The sequence below is a fragment of the Medicago truncatula genome, chromosome 8 (genome assembly GCF_003473485.1).
Source record: "Medicago truncatula cultivar Jemalong A17 chromosome 8, MtrunA17r5.0-ANR, whole genome shotgun sequence".
NCBI lineage: Eukaryota > Viridiplantae > Streptophyta > Magnoliopsida > Fabales > Fabaceae > Medicago > Medicago truncatula.
In genome coordinates, this window is record NC_053049.1 from 41,407,292 (window position 1) to 41,424,651 (window position 17,360).

Below are 17,360 nucleotides of genomic sequence, written 5' to 3' on the forward strand. Positions count from 1 at the left end.
GGTTATAGAACTACACCTCAAGGTACATACAATTTGCTCTTTCACTAACTTGAGCGTCAAAGGGTATGCAGATACCCCCACCAAATCACATCTTGCTCGACCAAAGTCATTATTTTGATCACACTGGATCAACTATAAAATGATTTTATGATATAAATGCATATAAATTAAATTGTAATTTATTATAAAAAGAGTTAAAAAAAACATCTATATCATCATATAAAGACGACTCTAATGTTAACTAACAAGTAAACTTTTTTATATAACTTTTTATGGACAACTTTACTCATAATAACTCAATTTCTATCAAATTTAAATTTAAATCTACAAAATATTTATAGAGAAATAGAAAACTAACTAACTATTTTAATTCAATTTTCAAATTTAAATTTTAAAAAATGAGTTGTGAAGGCTAATTTTATTTTCTCCAAAAATATCCTATGAAAAATGTTCATAATGTAGATAATTTTTGAGTAGGGATGAGGATAAGTTAGCCTGAGCTAGGTTTTATAAGGTCTAGGTCTAACCTTATAAAACTAATAGATCAATTAGATTTAATCTCTCTTTTGATATTTAATACAAATTTTTAGAGAATTTGACTATATATTATATCATGCTTCAATTATAGCTTATAATAAAACATTTAAATATGCGAAATTTTTTATAATTTAATTCAAAATACAAAATATTATATAATAAATAATATTATTCATATTTACTTAAGTAGACCGACCTAATAGACATAATAGGTTTTTTTTAATGGCTTATGGTCTTACCTTTTAAGTTAAATAAGTTTCTAAAAGAAGATAAATCTTCTCTATTTAAGAAAAAAGTCTGATCTGACCTGATCTGTTGGCTGTCGTAGACTAGGTCGTTGGCTCATATAGGTCAAGCTGACTTATTTCTATCCCTAGAGTTGGTATAGAAATGAGGTAAATCGTTAAATAACAAATCTAATAAATCATATAAATTTGGGCTTAATTACAATTTTAAGCCTTTTATTTTTACTCTTCACAAAATTGGTCACTGAAGGATTAATGTGGTGGAGGATGAGTGAAAAATGAAAATAAAATAGGAGAATCAAAATCCTAAATAACCTTGCAAATTTCAAGTTTGTTTCCTTCACAAAAAAGAGTTTGTTGATTAAAAATCCTTAATTCTCTCATTTTTACGTTTTAATCGAATTTGACAATCCAAATCCATGATATGATATGCTTATCTAGTTATTTTATGCTTTCCGTGGCGTCTAAATCATCAAATCCACTTCAAAAAGCACCCTCTTCTTGCTCACGGAGTCACGGTCTTATTTTGCTTCAATCCATCTTTCACCGTCGCTACCGTCTCTGTCAAGATTGTTGTTGACACATTTGATTTGGCTGAGAAACATATATAAAAGACGCAGATACCTCTCGGCAGTTAAGTGCCGAGGAAAAAGTGAATCGGCGGAAGTTAACTGCCGAGGCGTGCTAAACATACACAGAAGCAGAAACTCAGTTATGTTAGTTTGTTTAGGTTAAGTTTTTAAATTTTTTTTGAGTAGTTTGCATGTGTTAGGGTTAATTTTAAAATTGACAATTTGATGATTGCATGTGTAGTTTATGAATTGATAAATGAATGTAAATGATAATGTGATTTTGAATGGTGGCAAATGAACACAATTTGAATATGTTTTATACTTTGCACACAAAGTGTTTGATAAAATGCCTCAATGACAATTTTATTGATTATTTAGTTAGTTTAGGTTATGAGAATTATATTCAATAATGTTTATGTTATGATGGAAATGATGCACATAAATTATATTGAAATGATGATTATATTGAATGGTTTTAGGTTTAGTTATGTTTATGTTTATTGAAATGTGAATGTTTATGTTTATGTTGAAATGATGATTATAATGATTATATTGAATGTTTATTTTTATATTGAAATGTGAAGGTTATAATGTGAATGTTATATTGAGATGTGAATGATTATATTGAAATGTGAAGTTTATATTGAGATGTGAATGATTATATTGAAATGTGAAGGTTTAGTTTAGATTATATTGAAATGATGCACACAAAGTGTTTGATTAGGTTATGGAAATGATGTAAATTTTTTAATTATTTGTGTAGATATGTCTGAGCATGACCCGATTGATCCATCTAAGATGATTGGTGATAGGCGTGCGATGACTCAGAGTCATCGGAAAGAGAGGCAAAGGGGCACATCCCAAAGAGGGGTAGAGGTCGGAGGGGGGATGGTTCAGGGACTTCTCATGCTTCTCAAGCTACACAGCCTGAAGAGTCGCATGTGGTTAACCCGACCCAGGAGGTGGAGTATTTGAATTATCAGGATCAGGTACACCACGATGTGACTGATGGGGTATGATCAGGATCATATACTAGAGCAGCAGCATATACCAGATGATAATGACATTGCAGCAGCGGCTGCCCCAACAATGTTAGCTGTGGAGCCTCCCTTTCTTGGAGGACCGGAAAATATATCTCTGCTGCACTCTTATGCCAACCATGTGGCATTGCCGCTTTGGTATAATTCAGATAGCGTAAGTTTTATTTTTTTTATGTGTTTTTGTTTAATTATTTTCTTTATATTTTTTTTTCAACTTTTATTGTTTTCTTTATGTTTAATTATGATTTAAATTTTTTTTGTTATGTGTTTTTTTAAGTTTTAAGTTTTACATGTGTTATGTCTTAAATTAAAAATACGTGCGGCAATTTAAATTTGTGATTTTTATTTTTGCATTTGTTAAGTTTTATTTTGTTTAGTTAAATGTTTACATTGTTTAAACTATGTTTATTTTTCTATTATTTCAGGTTCGTAAGGCGCGTATTGTAAAACCAATTAATCATGGGGCTAAGGTTTTGAGTCTCGGACGTTCAAACGGGAATCAGGATTGGTTTTGGGATCCGCTTAGGGAGAGCGGGTTACATGATTTGGTTTACCTGGGCTACGCCACTGTGCCTCATGCTTTGCTGATGACTCTATGCGAGAGGTGGCATCCCGAGACCAGCACTTTTCACATGCCCTTGGGGGAGATGACTGTGACTTTGGATGATGTCGCATCTCTTATGCATCTTCAGATTGAAGGACGGATGTTGAGCCATGGGAAGAAGATGTTGAAACATGAGGGAGCGGCACTAATGGTGAGGCACTTGGGTGTGTCGCAGTAGGAGGCAGAGAAAATTTGCAGTACAGTGTATGGTGGGTACATTAGTTATCCGAAGCTGAGGGAATTATATACGAGGTACCTTGGTAGGGCTATCATATTGGCGGATACAGAGGATCCAGAGGAGATGGAGGATCCACAAAATTCGGCAGTTAACTGCCGAAGAACATTTAAATATCTTACTTGTGTGTCTCAGCCAAACCAAATGTGTCAACAATAATTCTCATCTCGGTCTCTTGTTTTTTTCTAATCACCGTTTCTTCCAAACGAAGTTTCCTTCCTCATCCGCATCAATCCCCTGTGCTCACGCCCACAATACCAATCTTCACTCCAAAATAAAACTGACTAACCTTAAATCACATTCTCTATATTGTTATTTTTTTACTTTTAACTATTCAATTTTATTTTAACACCATAGCACCACCTTTTCTACTTTTCGAATTAAAAAACCTTAATTAAAATTGAGAGAAAATTTCTTAATTCAGAAGACTGGTTGGTACGTTGTTCTCACGTCACGGTGTTTCTTCTTCTTCCATCGACAACCTAAACCACAATTACATTCAATTCGACGATTACTTCTTAATTTCATATTCATCCCAATTCTTAGGGTTTATCATATTTTATATGCTATTCAATTAATTTTATTTAATTAAATGTCCGGCGCCGGCGACGTAGATGCCGATTCGGTGCTCAGCGACGTCGAGGACGACGGCGCCGACCCAATTCCGATCACATCAAATTCACCTCCACCGGATGAAGTCTCCGTCGAAAAACTCCGCGAGATTCTCGCCGAGCTTGATCAGGAAAAGCAAGCACGCATCGCCGCCGAGAAAGCCAAAACGGAGTTACAGACTTCATTCAACCGATTGAAGGTGCTTGCTCAAGAAGCCATACGGAAGCGCGATGAATTCGGCCGGTTGCGTGATGATGCTGTTAGGGAGAAGGAAGAGTCGACGAAGCTTCTAGAAGAAACGGTGAGGCAACTAGAGGAATCAGCGAAGGAGCGGCAAGGATTACGATCGGAGATTGAGAAATCGAGTCATATGATGGTTACTGGAATTGAGAAGATTTCTGGTAAGGTGAATGGTTTTGGTGGCAGTGGAAGCGCGTTGCCACGGTCGCAGAAATATACCGGTATGGCTGCGGTGACATATGGTGTTATAAAGAGAGCGAATGAGATTGTTGAAGAGTTGTTGAAACAGAATGATGCGAGTGTTAAGGCTAGGGATCAAGCTAGGGAACAGATTGAACAGAGGAATTATGAGATTGCTATTGAGGTTTCGCAGTTGGAAGCAACTATTAGTGATTTGAGAGATGAGGTTGCGAAGAAAACCGCAGCCGTTGAGGGTTTGGAGAAGGATTTGGTTGTTAAGGATGAGAAGTTGAATGAGGTTTCTGAGAGTTTAAGGAAGGAAGAGAGTGCGGGTTTGCAGTTGAAGGAGTTTGTTAATAATTTGGAATCAAAGATGGAATCGTTGAGGCCTTTGTTGATTGATCAGTTGAATTTCGTGTCTAAGATTCACAACCAGATTTGTAGTGTTTATAAGATTGTTGATGATGCGGGTTATTCGGAGCTTTCTGAGTCGTTGTTTGTGGCGCAAGAAACGGATATTGATGAGAATGTACGCGCCTCTTTGGCTGGGATGGAATCTATACATGAGTTGACTAGGATTGTTGTTCAAAAAGTTAGGGATGTGGTTGAGGAGAAAAATCGTGAGATCCAGAGTTTAGACGAGACTGTGAATAGGTTAGTAAAGGAAAAGGATCAAATTGGTTCTTTGCTTAGAAGTGCTTTGTCAAAGAGGATGGCATCCAATCCGTCTTCAAATGAGTTGTTTTTAGCGGCAGAAAATGGGTTGAGGGAGGTTGGTATAGATTTCAAATTTAGCAAGATTCTTGGAGATGGAAAGCTTGCAGCTTCAAATGACAAGCCAAACAAAACGGAAAAAGAAGAAGAGGATGAAATATACACTTTGGTAAAGTCTTTGTTTTTATTTCTCTTTCTGGTTTTCAACAAAACTGGTTGTTCTTATCCATGTTTGTGTTTTGAAGATACCTTGTTGAGTTCTTTACGTATCCATTGTGCAGGCTGGTGCTCTGGAGGATGTTGTTAAGGCATCTCAGCTTGAGATCATTGAGCTGCAGCACACTGTGAATGAATTAAGGTACTTGACATTAGAATCAAATGCACGGTTGTTTGCTATTTGTCTAACTTTGGGGTTTGATAAGTGAAAGTATTCTCTGCATTACTTACTGAAGAACTTACATATTTGGTGTATCTAGCTGTGCTGACGTCATGATTTTTTTTCTTTGCATATTTGCTTACTCCATTAAGGGCAGAGTTGAGTTCACTTAAGCAGCACATAGAAGCCCAGGCCAAAGAACTCGACCACAGAATGCACCGGGTGGAGGAACTTGAAGAGAAGGAAAGAGTGGCAAATGAAAATGTAAGCTTAATCACATCTGCTATAAGTTTAATATGATCCCTTAATTGTGAAGGCTTTGTCGACTTTTTTCATTTTGTAGAATGTATGTTTTGTCATGTGGTTATGGGCTGTGGGTAATTTGCGACAGGCATTTGGTGTCAATACTTTTCTATCTCTTAGAATCAATTGTCTCTTTGTAATGCAGATTGAGGGGCTAATGATGGACATTGCGGCTGCTGAAGAAGAAATTAACAGATGGAAATTAGCAGCAGAGCAAGAAGCTGCTGCAGGCACAGGTGTTGAACAGCAATTTGTGGCACAGGTATGGATTGCTATTAGTTAGGAATGTTTCTTTTACAAGTTTGCTATGTTTGGAGGACGTAACTGAATAAATTTGTAAGTTGCAGCTGATTGCATTATTCTATTCTCTATTTTTAATTTTTTTTTCTGTTATGCTCATGTATATTTAAATGCACAATTTTATTTATTGGCAATTTGGCATGATTTCCAGCTTTAGTTGTGCAATGATGAATTGATGCTGCAAAATTTTCCGTTAATTTAGAATATACACTGGTTGTTCGTGATTCCATGTTTATGTCACTGCGATCACTAAAATTATATTCCATACTTCGTTATTTGATGCCTACCTTTTCCCTTTAGCTCTATGGTCTTCCAGAATAATTTTTTCTGTAAATCGAAGCAGTTAATAGTGTCATATACACATAGTCCAGTGTAGTGTTGTGTCCTGCAGCTGGAGCGCTGGACCACACCGAAATTATATTTATCTAGAGCAGCAATAATGGTCTATCTAAATTGCAGGCGGATAGTGAAGTGGAAAAATCGCTTTTGTGGCTGCCTTGGCTTAAAAACTATAAATTTTAAATCCCTCATTTTCCCCCCATTTTTATTTCAGCCCCTGCAGATTTTTAGATGGTTTTTCACAATTCATATGTTTTCCCCCCACCAGAAGGGAATAGATTTCAAAATTATTCACTCTTTGAAGTTCGATGCATTTCATGCTAGGTTGCTGTGCTTATCCCTTTCACTGCTCATCTCCAGCAAGGGATGAACACATTTTCCTGCAAACCCTTTCTTTTGAAGTTGCCAATGCATTTTCAGGCAGCATCTTAACCTCTGCTGAGTTACTCCTTTCAGACTCAGTTTCAGTTCATAGTTCATACTCAAAGGTCCCTTTTTCCTTTGCTGCCACTTTCGTAACTTCATCCTTTGTTTCTTCTTAATCCCAATGTGAGATACACCTTCTTTCCATTCTTTGTTCTTCTCTCCTGGTCAATGTTGATTGTTGATTCTTGGTGGGGGTGTAAATGAGCTGAATGAGTTATTCAAGTATGGTTTGTTAAGTGCTTGATTTGTTTAGTGGTTCTTCCAAGCTAAAGCTCAAGCATGGTTTCTTCAAGCTCAAGTATTGCAGCCTTGAGCCATTGATAATTTGTGTACTTTCTGGAAAGTTGTAATTTTTTTATACAATTACTGGAGTAATTGTGTACTTCCTGGAAATTTATGTACTTCCTGGAAAGTTGTAATTTTTATATAAAACTTCATTTTTCAAGTGTCATATTAAGGACAACATAATCGAACCATCAAAAAATTAAATGAACCAAGCTTAAGCTTCTACTTTTAACATGTCAAACACTATGTTTAGATGTAGCTTGCCTGAATATATGAGTTTATGTTTGGGCTAATTTTTTCTTTCGCTAGCCAAGTCTAAACTTAGAGCACTCCGCTTGGCTCAATTAATTTACACTCTTTATTCTAACTCATCTTTGATGCAGCCATGGCATCTTCTTACTCACGACAAACTCAATGGATCCTTTCAGCCTTAGTGTTTCTCACGGTTATTGACTTGTCAATTGCACCTTAGAGTAATGGTTGTTATCAGTCTAGAGTTTAGACTTTTAGTTTTGATGATATGCCTTTGACTTTGGGCATTTTTTGGAGCATTTATTTGTGTGCAGCGTTGTTACATTTTTTCCATTATTTTTGGTACAGTGGCCATTCGTAGGCTGCCCTGCGCTGCTTGGGGATGAACTAATTAGGCTGTAAATCTGGTAGATTGGCATTTTAAAATGAGATTACTTTAAGTCACCTGTTAATGGATATTATGACTCTTCCTTGTTGTATTCTCAGTTAACATGATTATTCCTAATCATAATACTTGTTGCGATTCTGCAGTTGTCAACGCTCAAGCAGGAACTTGAAGAGGCAAAGCAATCGATGTTGGAATCTGACAAGAAATTAAAATTCAAAGAAGAGACAGCAGCTGCTGCCATGGCAGCCAGAGATGCAGCAGAGAAATCTCTCAAGTTAGCAGACTTGAGGTCTTCTAGACTAAGGGACAGAGTGGAAGAGCTCACTCATCAGCTCGAAGAGTTTGAGAACAGAGAAGACTTGAGAGGCCGAAATAGGCCTAGATATGTATGCTGGCCATGGCAGTGGCTCGGCATGGACTTTGTTGGAATTCAGCAGCGGACTGATACGCAACAGCAAACGGCTTCTAACGAAATGGAGCTTTCCGAACCTCTCTTATAATTGGGAATTTTTTTTTTATACATATCTTCTCTCCCCTTGTGTATTTATGTTTGATTTCTTCAATTTTATGTCACAGAATGGTAGTTAACAGTAACAGCCTGTTCTTAATGTAGTAAAGCCGGTGTTGGTCGATCATTGTCATGTTGCAGCAGCATTTGGCTTCAGTAAGTTGCTATTGCAACCTGATTATTTTGTACATTCCTTTCATGCCTTCATGGAAGCATTCCACATATACTGTCGTTACATTACTGTAACAGAAAAGTCCATACATGGTTGTGTTTTCAATGGAAGTCTTTTTGTCTAGGGGACGATAAAACTGCAATTTCACCGTTTGAACAGGGTCGGAAATAGTAGTTAAATCGTTTTTTTCTTTTTTTCTTTTCAAGATATGAATTTAGAATTTTTTCAAAACTTTGAGTATGAAGTCTTTCTAACAGTAAGGCTTAATCAGGGTAAGCCGTACTATTCACAAGTTTATTTTATTTTCTTGCAAAAGCTAATCATGATACCTATTTAAATTTCTATTTTGTGATAAACATTACAATAGGTTGTAAGCTATCACTAGATAGTTTTATATACCAAATTCAAGTTAAAGATTTTTCTTTTTAGAGGAAATTCAGGTTAAAGATGTAACAACTATTTTTCGCTCCCCCACATATTAATCCCTTTTGTATGATGTTTTGGTTAGTTTTTTTGTTTTTGTTTTTTGGCTATAATGAACTGAAATGCAAGACATGATTTAATTGTGAGTGGTGATTTAGTGCCAAGATAAGGAGTTTCCTTTCTGGGTTTAGCTTCTGTAGCTGAATTGGCTGTTGGGACAATATTTTTCTCTTCTGTTTGGTGCAATGTAAATAGCATGTATAAGACAAATCTTGCTGACAAGCTGGCCCGTGTGGTGTATGATAAATACCTAAAATTAAATTATATAAATCTCTAAACATGAATTTGAGAATCTATCTACTGGCATAAGAACTTGTGAACTATTTGAAAGAACTTGTAAAAACAGCTTATGGCACATTCATAAACTATTTTCAGCTTATTTTCATAAGTTTTACAGGAACAATCATACACATCATTGGAATTTAAAACTTCAAAATAACGAGTCCTTAAGAAGCTGTTTTCTTTAAATGAATTAGGAAACCGTTATCAGTATTAATAAATGTGATAACCTGTGATTATTCTAGCGCAGAAAAAATTGTGATACAAGTTTGTAGTTTAAGAAAAACTACATGTTCATGAATTAAAATTTAAATGTTAACTCCTTAAGATGTTATTCGTAGGAGGAATAGGCAAAATAGTAAAACCAAAATCCCCCAAATTTTCAAGGACAAAAAAGAATACCAATGTTACAATATAAGTGTTACCATATCAGCGTTTCGTTCTGCACTTCCTTTTCATCATTATCCCTTCAGGAGGGCGTGCCACCATGATACTGCAACGGCCATAAAGGTTATATGAATACCTTAAGATGGTTCCTAGTTTTGATCTTGCCCTGAAAACCCCCCTCACTTCAAGCAAAACGCCATTGCTTTCCATTTGTTTCACAAGCCTCTGTGCCTCATTTAATGGCAACTGAACTTGACTAGTGACCATATGAATATATGCAAATCTTGATTGAACCCTTGCAGCTGAGAAAGGCTCAACATATTGAGTAGCAATAAGGGTGCTTCCATAGTACAGATAAATGATCACTGAGCTGAAATCCACATGCACTTTTTTGTTTGGATTTGTGAAGTTTGTCAGCATAGTTAAATCAGCATTGAGTAGATAACCAACATCAAGGTATGCAGCATTTAGGGTGACACTAGACACATCAAAATGTGGAATTTGTGGACGAAAAACCAAGTACACTATGAGGACTATTATGCCTCCTATGATAATGATAAGCCAAAATATTACACACAAGCAAGCGCCCATCCAAGTTAAAGGTGGTGATTTTTGTTCTTTAGGAAACCTTATACCACCATGACGCCGCTCTTGGTGCGGTGTCAATTGCCGCCGAGGCTCAGGAGGGTGATCAAGCGGTGGTGGTATTACTGATGGCTCTTGAAAATTTACCCTTGATTTGCCTGGCCGAAGATCTTGATCTCGATGCTTTTTGCGCGAGCCTCCACGCGGTGGTTGGCTGATGCGGTTTCCCTTGCGTGGAACTTGTAAACTAGGTGGTTGGTGATGATCTTCTTGCTCAAGGTGAAGGGGAAAACGACTATCATGATCTGCACGCAATGGAACATGATCTTCATGATGGTGTGGCAATGGAAAATGAGGTTGGGGATGATGAGATACATCTTGTATAGGTGCTGCTACGGGAAGAGGTGGTTGGCCATGATGGTGTTGGGGTGGCACTGTTGGAATGGATGGTTGGCCACGGGGGTGGTGTGGCACTGTTGGAATGGGTGGTTGGCCACGGCGGTGTTGGTGTGGCACTGTTGGAATTGGTGGTTGGCCACGGTGGTGTTCGTGTGGCACTATTGAAATTGGTGGTTGCATTTGATCTTCATGCTGAGGTCGCAGTGGTCTAGAAAAGTGAGGGTTGGTTTCTCGACGAGACATGGTTTCTGTGAAAAATGTACAATGAAGAGAAACAGGAGGCTAATACTACGAAAATGTTATTAAGATAATGTAAACCAGGACAAATCAAGTCCAAAACAATAATTAAAAGGCATAAAAGAATGAGAATGACTTCATGAGAACTTCAAGGATGATTCATGTACAGGCAAAGAATCAAACCTAAGCCAAGTATGTGGGGCTAGTCGGCTACATGTTTCTAATTATTATTTTTACTTTAACATTCAATTTGAGCATTTCAAACAAGAAGTGGCAATGTATCACTTATTCATTCTATATGTCGAGAATCCAAGTCAACAATAGAGGACAAAACTTTGTATGAATTTGGAAGTGGAATAGATTTTCGGACTAACAGATGTCAGAATTATCAGACTCCTTTTAAAATGTATTTATTTGAGAAAATCATTTTATTATATTAAAGATTGAATTTACATGCAAACAAAACCAACTGCACAAGATACCTTCCCTCAACTTTAATCCAAAGTACATGGACCACAAACCTATGAATTGCAAGTTCAAGAAACCCATCAAGTTTTTAAGTGAACATTCGTTCAATCTAAAAGAAATCATTGTGATTAGAAATAAGTAAATCAAATCCAAATAGAAGCAGTAAGAGTATTCTTTTTAGAATTACAAGTCAAAAAGAGCAGCTAAAGCAAGATTCTTCTATTGTTGTCTTCAACTTCAATTTACTATATTCTCCAACAAGTACAGGTCGTGTATATAGCTAACAATCCCCCAAAATCCCAAATGCGGCTGTAGATGGGAAACACCAATGTTTCAGCAATCACTATTCTCCATTTTCTGTTTATTCAACAGTTCTCCAACATAGCATCATAGAATTATTAGTGAAATACTCATAGAAATCAAGTAGACAACCAACTCAAAATCAAAACAAGGATTGATTCAGCGTGAAGTGTCATTGCTTCCTTATCGCAATAAGATGAATAATGCAGTTCAAGACAAGTCGAACGCTATTCAAATTTTCTATATAACAACCTACACCTAGAACTATTGATTATAAAATTTAAAGTTTTTTTTTCTTTTAATTAGATAGAATATTAATAGACTATTGATGTTAACCCAGTCCCAAGTAGCACAGAAAGCCAAAAATTAAGGATCAAGATTTATGGTTTACACATACATATTTTGTTTCACATTGAAGAAAGAGGATGAAAGAAGACCATAGTCCAGCAACAAAAGTGGAAAGTTACCAAATAGATTTGGTAGCTCCAAATCATTCTTCATTGATTCAGCAGCTCTTAATGATTCATAATCACACATTCATGTTCCTCTTGCATTCTTAAGTTTGTTCTGTATCAGATAGAAGTTGGCAGGGCAAAAGTGGACAAAAGCATATTGAAAAATATTTTTCGATAGTAAAAGAAAGCTGAAGTTAAAAGAGTAACATACGTGTGTAAATAATGAATGATTAGGGAAAATTTCATTAGAGGCTTGAAGTTCTGGTACTGTAGATAGAGACAGAAACATCAGCATTCACCAAAAATAATCCTAATATAGGTCAGACAAGTTGGAATTTACTACAGTATAGTCCAACAAATACGCATTCTTTCTATTCTAATTCAAATCTGTGGATCTTCTGCCAGCAACACAGTTTTCCCAGAATCTAATAAATTTGAATTTTGAAACCTAACAAAGCTACCCTGTAGATCTTGCATTTTTGTAATTCTATGTTGAATCTAGATTAACACAAATATTAAGCCGCCGATCTGTCACCGGAGGTTCCACAACGCTTGAGGTATGAACCCTTGGATGACGCCCACAAGGTGAATTTTACAAGGAATGTTTATATCCATGGTCCAAACTTATGCTCGGCAATTCATCAATTCACAGATGGTATGGTAAATACCATAAACTCTGTCCCGGTGAAACAAAACATCTATTCACTAACATTAAGGGTTGTTTATTCCAAAAATGTTCATCATTGAAGTGTCTGCTACATAAGAATGAACAGCGGATATTAGCCGATCTAAATTGAGCTAACACTCATCAAGAATTTAATTAGAGCCATAGTATTCAGAATCACTCTTACTCCAAAGAACACCAACTTAATTTTTATATAGGCAGCTGGACTCGTCTCAACCAAATCATTAACTACTGATTTCAACTCTGCTGGGCAATTTTCACATCAATAGCTCTCCGTGTATAAAATGGCCAAAGAGTATAATGAGTATATTGTATTGAGAAATACAATCTGCCAGCTGAAAGTATGATGAAAGTGTGAACAAAACCTGCACACCACTTCCATTGGCAGCTAGAAACCATTACAGGACTATCCTGGTTATGGATTCTCTACCAGAAGCTGGCCAGTGAACCAGTAGTCTTATACTATGCAAAGGTATGTCTGGTCATAAATAAGGCATGGGCATTGCACCATGAGCAGCAGCATGCAAATGATTATACTGATTTGCAGGTTGTCATTGCCTGCAGAAATAAAGTAACTTCACCAGCTTGCTACACTTTCATGTAGTATGTCGAGAGAAAAACGTATAAGCTGCTCTGCCATTTGCAAGAAAAGGCATGGTGAAGTTAAGAGGATCACAATGCAAAACAGTACAATGTCATGTGCCATCTCTTGACTGAACAGCATTCACTAGAATATTAGAAAGATCTCCATTAAGTGTAAAGCCTTTTTCCATCATCTGATCCCAAACCCTATATGCCTCTGAAATTTTGTTTCCCTGAATGAGCACTCCAACTATCAAGTTGAAAGTGACCTCGTCCGGATCTAATCCTTTAACCTGCATTTCTTCGTATAGACGCCAAGCTCCCATAACTCTAGAAGCCTTGCAAAACCCATTTATGATTGCATTGTATGAGACCACATCTGGACTCACTCCATTCTCCACCATGTCACAAAAAACACCATAAGCCTTATCAATATTCCCGGACTTGCACTGATGATCAACTACTGTGGTGTAGAATATTACGTCAGGAACAATCCTCATCGCTTTCATTTCAACAAGAAGCTTGTTAGCAACATTGGAACCACCTTTCCTTAAAAACGCTTTTATAAGCACAGTGAACGTCACCACGTCTGGCTGAATCCCTTTCCTACACATTTCCTCGTACAACTCATAAGCTCTCTCAGTCCGCCTCACTTTGCAAAAAGCCACAATAATAGTATTGTAAGAAACAGCATCACACACCCCTTTACTCTGCATCTTGTTAACCATATATAAATAAGCCCTATCCACCTGGTACGCCTTACAAAACGCCTTAAGCAACTCATTATAACTATACAAATCAGCCATACCACTCCTCTCCATAGTCTCCACCAACCTCTCCGCCTCATCAACCGTAACTTCATCACAACCATAATTCAACAAAATATTATAAGTAACCAAATCGGGTGCACACCCATTCTTACTCATAAACCCTCTAATCGCTTCCGCCTTATCTTTTTTACCCATCTTATAAAACCCATGAATCAAAGCATTATAAACCAAACAATTCACCTCAACACCACCACTAATGACACCAACAACAAGCTCGTAAGCTAAATCAACATAGCCACCACTACACAAACCAACAACAAGTGCAGCACATACCTTAAAATCAGGCTTCAAACCACTATCAATCAACTTACGCCAAACATGCACGACCTCATCAAACCTCTTCACTTTACACAATGCATCAATAATAATAGTATAACTAACAACATCAGGCTTTCTTCCCTTCAAAGGCATTGTTTGAAACAATTGAAGTGCAGTTTCTAACCGATTTTCACGGCAGAGAATGTTGAGATAGATATTAAAAGCCCAAATATCAGGAACGATGCCAAGATCGTCCATATCGCGGAGGAGGGATTCAATGAGCAAGAAATTCTTGACGGAGCAGAGTGCAGTAATGAAACGTGAGTAGGTGAATGGGGTGAGAGAAAAACCATTGGGGATGACATGGTGGTGGTAGTAATTTTCGGCGAGGTTGAGGTGAGAGTGACGGAGGAGAACGCCGATGAAGCGATTGTAATCGATGCTGAATAAGCGACAATTTGATTGGGACATTTCGTCGAACAGTTGGATTGCAGTGTCGATGAGACCGGATTTAACGTAGTATGATATTGTAGAACGGTATAGTAGGCGCCTTGCAGCGACACTGTGATACATATCACGTAAGGTTCGTTCATTTGTTCATTCATTCACTTTCTGTTGTTTCTGGTTCTTGTTCCTTCCTCCTTGTCGGAGTTGTTCCTACGGGAGGGAAGAAGGGAAAACATGACACTAGTCCGGTGATGCTGTTTTCAGTGTTTGATTGGGCTATGGAGTTTGGACTGGTCTTGATGGATAAACTTACTTAACAAAAAAGCTTTTGGACTAGTTCTACTTACACCCTATTTCCCCCACATCCACCCTCTCTCTTTTCTTTGTTTGAAATTAGTTATCTAGATAACTAATCAGCAATGCTATCTCTAATGGTACGTGCCTAAAAGATTCAACACGGTTATGTAATCTGAACTGCATTGATATATATAAGGAAAATCACCCCTCCCATTTTACAGTTTTACAGTTTTAACTTTTCACTTTCTCTCCCTTATCCCAAAATTCAAACCACACAAATATGTCCAAATTTGGTGTTTTTTTTTGCTCAAAATTACCGCATTTAAGCTTTAACAAACATCAAAGTGAATGTTAGTACTTATTCCTTATGCATGCAAGTTAATTAGGTCGTGGGGGCGGAAGAGGGATACATCATATGGTTTTATCTTGTCTCTCATCCACGCATGTTTCTTCCAAACCAAGAGGTTCAGGTGTCGAGGCCACCAGAGCAGGAGGCCCTTGATGAGATTATTGCTGAGGAGGATGGAGAGCATGGGTTCTTAGAGTTCGGCGGAAGGTAGGGTTGTATCAGAGATCATGTATATTTTGTTATGTCCAGTGGTGTGGTGTCGCAAGGGTATGAGACATGGCAAAATTTGGAGGAAGTCTTGAGAGAGGTTTATGGTGGGAAGGTTTATCGTCGTAGGCATAATGTTAAGGGTGGCTGAGGTGGGAGGGTGGCAGGGGTGTGTCATTAGATAATTTTAATTTTTAATTATGTTATGTTTGAATATTTAGTGATGTAACATTTGGATAATTTTATTTTTATGTTTGATTAATGTTATGTTTGAAAATTATGATGTGTTCTTAATTGCTATTTTGAATTAAATTTTCTGTTTTGAATATGGTCAATGCATGATATGTTGTTTGGAAGCAACCTAAATGCGCCAAAACAGACCGCTTCTGCCTCTGTGTTGATGCAATTCAGACTGGTTTTACACATTCCGGATTATATATTCCAAAAACATCATTTTTCACCCCAAATGTTGACTTTTTACGAGGTGATTGACACATTTCGGATTATATAATCCGGAATGTGTAAAAGCAGTTCGGATTATATAATCCAAACTCATCCAATGCACTTTAGCATCAAAATCCTTCAGGGTGCTACAAGCTCCAAAAGGCTCGAAAAATTTCGGATTATATAATCCAAAAGTAGTTCGGATTATATAATCCGGACTAGGGTATTTTTGGTAAAAAAAATTGGGCGCGCTAGAAACAGGCAGGGTGAGAAAAGTAATAGTCTAAAGCTTACGTTAAGAACATCAAAACGATACAATAACAAGATACAACAACAAATACTTATGAGGTGTCTATCGTCATTCCAGAAAACCATCTCATCTCCACGTAAGGAATCCAGAAGCACTTACGTATTCAATGCATTTGACATTAACAAACTATCATATAAGCATCAAATTGTTACTAGGACCACGAAAATCATTCGAATGAGACATAAACCACTGCTTATATTCGATTTAGTTTCTTAAACAAACTGATCATTATTCGTAACGAACTAAAGAGTATAGATGACAAGTTGACAACAAATAAGAAAGTAGCACTTTGGATCAACGTTATAAATAGAGGGGGTTTCTCCCTATGTGTGATCACCATATTCTCACGATACTCACTCACTAGCTACATGAGAGCATAGTGTCTGACTTTGTCATCACATTGCCTTTTAAACGTCTCCACCCCTCATTTTAGAGAAGAAGCGTACGATCAATAACGAAGTATTTAATAGTTTGTCGTGAATACTACATTTTGTCTCGGAGGTACATTGCGTGACATAAGAAAATTATCCATAGAGCGAAAAAAAAATGTTAAGCATTACTCAAAACCTAAAAGTTTATGAAGAAGAGTTTTAGACTTGTCTCGGAACGCATGAAAGAAATGAAAGACTCTAATAAGTCAAAGACAATTTGGATATGATACTGAAAATGTGACATCCACTACCCTAATTTTTTTTTTTAAAAAAACAATTTAATTAAAAATAAGGCAAAAAAAATTCAAAGTTTTAATGGAATGCATTAACAGTGAAAAGCAGTTCTACATTATTTCAATAAGAAACATCATATTACCATGCAAGCATATATAAACCATTTTGTAAAAAATAATTTTCAAATACTCAATTTTTAACTGCGTTGGTGTAAGTTTTCATTTATCTCTTTTAAAAATAAGGCTTAAATATCTTTTTCGTCCCTGCAAATACAGACCATTTGAATTTTCGTTCCTGAAGTTACTAATCCTTTCAATCCGCCCCTGCAAATATTAATCATTTGACTTTTGGTCCTAATTAGGTTT

General features: G+C 36.7%; 4 protein-coding genes across 4 annotated transcripts; 2 read left to right on the plus strand and 2 right to left on the minus strand.

Annotated features, from left to right (window-relative positions):
* The first annotated feature begins 2,362 nt into the window (after positions 1-2,362).
* On the plus strand, positions 2,363-3,176 carry LOC120577583 (uncharacterized). Its single transcript, XM_039829186.1, has 2 exons — positions 2,363-2,548; positions 2,820-3,176. Exons 1-2 carry the CDS (start codon positions 2,363-2,365, stop codon positions 3,174-3,176), a joined length of 543 nt encoding a protein of 180 aa, XP_039685120.1.
* A 410-nt stretch (positions 3,177-3,586) lies between these two features.
* LOC25501830 (paramyosin) lies at positions 3,587-8,480 on the plus strand. The gene is made up of 5 exons (XM_013591263.3): positions 3,587-5,148; positions 5,261-5,337; positions 5,508-5,619; positions 5,804-5,920; positions 7,792-8,480. Exons 1-5 carry the CDS (start codon positions 3,826-3,828, stop codon positions 8,146-8,148), a joined length of 1,986 nt encoding a protein of 661 aa, XP_013446717.1. The 5' UTR covers positions 3,587-3,825; the 3' UTR covers positions 8,149-8,480.
* A 482-nt stretch (positions 8,481-8,962) lies between these two features.
* LOC25501831 (NDR1/HIN1-like protein 6) lies at positions 8,963-10,935 on the minus strand. Its single transcript, XM_013591266.3, has one exon. The coding sequence runs from the start codon at positions 10,702-10,704 to the stop codon at positions 9,520-9,522; it is 1,185 nt and encodes a 394-aa protein (XP_013446720.1). The 5' UTR covers positions 10,705-10,935; the 3' UTR covers positions 8,963-9,519.
* A 1,200-nt stretch (positions 10,936-12,135) lies between these two features.
* LOC25501832 (pentatricopeptide repeat-containing protein At1g13040, mitochondrial) lies at positions 12,136-15,033 on the minus strand. Its single transcript, XM_013591267.3, has one exon. It carries the CDS (start codon positions 14,847-14,849, stop codon positions 13,302-13,304), a length of 1,548 nt encoding a protein of 515 aa, XP_013446721.1. The 5' UTR covers positions 14,850-15,033; the 3' UTR covers positions 12,136-13,301.
* Between the last annotated feature and the right edge of the window lie 2,327 nt (positions 15,034-17,360).

What these genes read in the sequence shown, in the direction of transcription:
- LOC25501832 (XM_013591267.3), bottom strand. Translation starts at nt 14,849, where the DNA reads ATGTATCACAGTGTCGCTGCAAGGCGCCTACTATACCGTTCTACAATA.
- LOC25501831 (XM_013591266.3), bottom strand. Translation starts at nt 10,704, where the DNA reads ATGTCTCGTCGAGAAACCAACCCTCACTTTTCTAGACCACTGCGACCT.
- LOC120577583 (XM_039829186.1), top strand. Translation starts at nt 2,363, where the DNA reads ATGGGGTATGATCAGGATCATATACTAGAGCAGCAGCATATACCAGAT. An exon ending in TTTGGTATAATTCAGATAGC is followed by an intron (nt 2,549 to 2,819) that starts GTAAGTTTTATT and finishes CTATTATTTCAG; the next exon opens with GTTCGTAAGGCGCGTATTGT.
- LOC25501830 (XM_013591263.3), top strand. Translation starts at nt 3,826, where the DNA reads ATGTCCGGCGCCGGCGACGTAGATGCCGATTCGGTGCTCAGCGACGTC. An exon ending in AGGATGAAATATACACTTTG is followed by an intron (nt 5,149 to 5,260) that starts GTAAAGTCTTTG and finishes TCCATTGTGCAG; the next exon opens with GCTGGTGCTCTGGAGGATGT. An exon ending in AACAGCAATTTGTGGCACAG is followed by an intron (nt 5,921 to 7,791) that starts GTATGGATTGCT and finishes GCGATTCTGCAG; the next exon opens with TTGTCAACGCTCAAGCAGGA.